Genomic DNA, 2,745 nt, shown 5'->3' with positions numbered 1-2,745 from the left:
GCAAAGAGATGATTTTGTGGAAAAGTCGGACAAATACATTTGTAAACTTTCAGAGACGGTTACAGTCAGTACACCTTATTATATGAAAGTAGGTCGTTACTAAAAATACCACCACACTACTGTGTCTATTGATATGATTCATAATATCTATCCCTTTGTTCTGGTGAGATGTTTAATTCATTATATCTATCCCATTGTTCTGGTGAGATGTTTAATTCATTATATTTATCCCATTGTTCTGGTGAGATGTTTTATCCCATTGTTCTGGTGAGATGTTTAATTCATTATATCTATCCCATTGTTCTGGTGAGATGTTTAATTCATTATATCTATCCCATTGTTCTGGTGAGATGTTTTATCCCATTGTTCTGGTGAGATGTTTAATTCATTATATCTATCCCATTGTTCTGGTGGGATGTTTAATTCATAATATCTATCCCATTGTTCTGGTGAGATGTTTAATTCGTAATATCTATCCCATTGTTCTGGCGTGATGTTTAATTCGTAATATCTATCGCATTGTTCTGGTAGGATGTTTAATTCGTAATATCTATCCCATTGTTCTGGTAGGATGTTTAATTCATTATAACTATCCCATTGTTCTGGTGGGATGTTCAATTCATAATATCTATTCCATTGTTCTGGCGGAATGTTTAATTCGTAATATCTATCCCATTGTTCTGGTGAGATGTTTAATTCATTATATCTATCCCATTCTTCTGGTGGGATGTTTAATACATAATATCTATCCCATTCTTCTGGCGGGATGTTTAATTCGTAATATCTATCCCGTTGTTCTGGTTTAATTCATTATATCTATCCCACTGTTCTGGTGGGATGTTTAATTCATAATATCTATCACATTGTTTTGGTGGGATGTTTAATTCATAATATCTATCCCATTGTTCTGGTGGGATGTTAAATTCATAATATCTATCCCATTGTTCTGGCGGGATGTTTAATTCATAATATCTATCCCGTTGTTCTGGTGAGATGTTTAATTCATTATATCTATCCCATTATTCTGGTGAGATGTTTAATTCATTATATCTATCCCATTGTTCTGGTGAGATGTTTAATTCATTATATCTATCCCATTGTTCTGGGTGTTTAATTCATAATATCTATCCCATTGTACTGGTGGGATGTTATGTCTCTTAATTTCCCGGTCATAGTATCTATAATAGTATCAGAAACTTTTAAATATCATAAATTCCCCCATTACCAAACAAAATTAGTGTCGACTTCTAGTGTCTTGGTTGATTATAATCAAGATATCTCATCTCGTTTGTAGCCTACTAGTCTTTTTTTAAAATGTTCTAAAAAAAACTTTCTCTCCCCCATGATCATATTTGATACCGGAAATTAGCTTTTGAAGATTTCATGATAGGCCAACAAACTGGAGAACCACATTTATATTTTGAAAACTTCTCTGATATTGGAATTCTTGAAGTACAATATTTGTGTAAGAATTCTTTTGATTTTAAATATTACAACATGAAAGTATTCTGGATACAAAAAAAGCTTTGAAAGAACGTGACCAAGAGAAAAAAGGGCGATAAATGATCGATTTCCGGAGTAGATTGTGATTTTTAAACAATATTTTACTTTAGAATCCTAGTATAACAGTTACCAGTTCAATTTATTGTGAACACGATAAAGAGCTGATTCCTTTATGGATTTTGACAAAACTTGGTATGAGTGGTCGTAATCACCTAAGGATGAACCCTACTAGACAAATCGAATAAGATTTGATGTGAGTTCTTGCCCTTGTTCTTAAAAACGCGTTCAATTTTTATTTGAAAATGTGTTGTGGTCACAATAGATAGCTGGTTTTTTGAGGGATTTTAATACAATTTGGTTTCATTGTTTGTTATCACCTAAGGATGAACCCTATCGAAAATCAGAAGAATCGAAAAATATTTAGTTTGAGTTATTGCCCTTGTTCTTGAAAACTCGTTCAAGTCTTAGTCTGTAAACACTCTAGAAGGTTCAATTCTTGATGGATTTTGACGAAAATTGATCATATTATACAGTATCGTTGTAAGACTGAAGGTTGAACATTTCATACTGTTAATTGTTACTATTAATACCAAATATTTTTATTTAAAATCAAAGCTGCCAGTGGGCGTATATTACCTTGTCTGGCAAGCTATCTTTTATCTCGTAAACACCCTCGATAAGAGGATTTTGACGAATCGCGGTGTGAGTGTTGTAAGGATAAACCCTTAAAATCAGAAAAAAATCGAAAAATATTTAATTTGAGTTATTGAACTTGATCTTGAATATGCGTTCCATTTTTAGCCCATAAACATTCTAGAAGACACAATTCTTGGCGGATTTTGACGAATATTGGTGTAAGTGTTTGTTATCTCCCAAGGATCAACCCTATTGAAAATCAGAAGAATCGATAAAGAATTAGTATGAGTTATTGCCCTTGTTCTTGAAAACACGTTTAGTTTTTAGCTTTTTATTAGCTGACTACATTAAAAATTAATTTCTTAATAAATATGTATTCAGATTACGGAAACTGCCGAATGCGCGATAGAGACTTTGGTGAAACTTGGTAGCGTTTGCAGTAGCCTTGGCCTACTGGCGACCGGCGATTTTGTTTAAGCCAAGGTTTATCACAATCAAAAAGACAGGAGTTTTGAATAATTGACCAGTGCCCGAGGTTTTCAGTTGTAATAAAACTATTTTCTCACAAAGCTTCGTTTTCCCTTAAGTAACGACTCGTTCAGTAGA

General features: G+C 33.0%; 1 protein-coding gene across 1 annotated transcript in view; it reads right to left on the bottom strand.

The window, feature by feature from the left end:
* Positions 1 to 315: 315 nt before the first annotated feature.
* Positions 316 to 2,745, bottom strand: part of LOTGIDRAFT_154553 (hypothetical protein) — a gene marked incomplete at both ends in the record, with an annotated part of 8,549 nt that continues 6,119 nt past the window's right edge. The window contains one exon of the mRNA XM_009063770.1: positions 316 to 797. Within this exon, the coding sequence (XP_009062018.1) occupies positions 316 to 797 (482 nt within the window). The remainder of the gene's footprint in view (positions 798 to 2,745) is intronic.

The sequence above is a fragment of the Lottia gigantea genome (genome assembly GCF_000327385.1).
Source record: "Lottia gigantea unplaced genomic scaffold LOTGIsca_6, whole genome shotgun sequence".
Taxonomy (NCBI): domain Eukaryota; kingdom Metazoa; phylum Mollusca; class Gastropoda; family Lottiidae; genus Lottia; species Lottia gigantea.
Note: the sequence above shows the minus strand (reverse complement) of the source record. Positions and strands in the feature narration are given on the sequence as shown.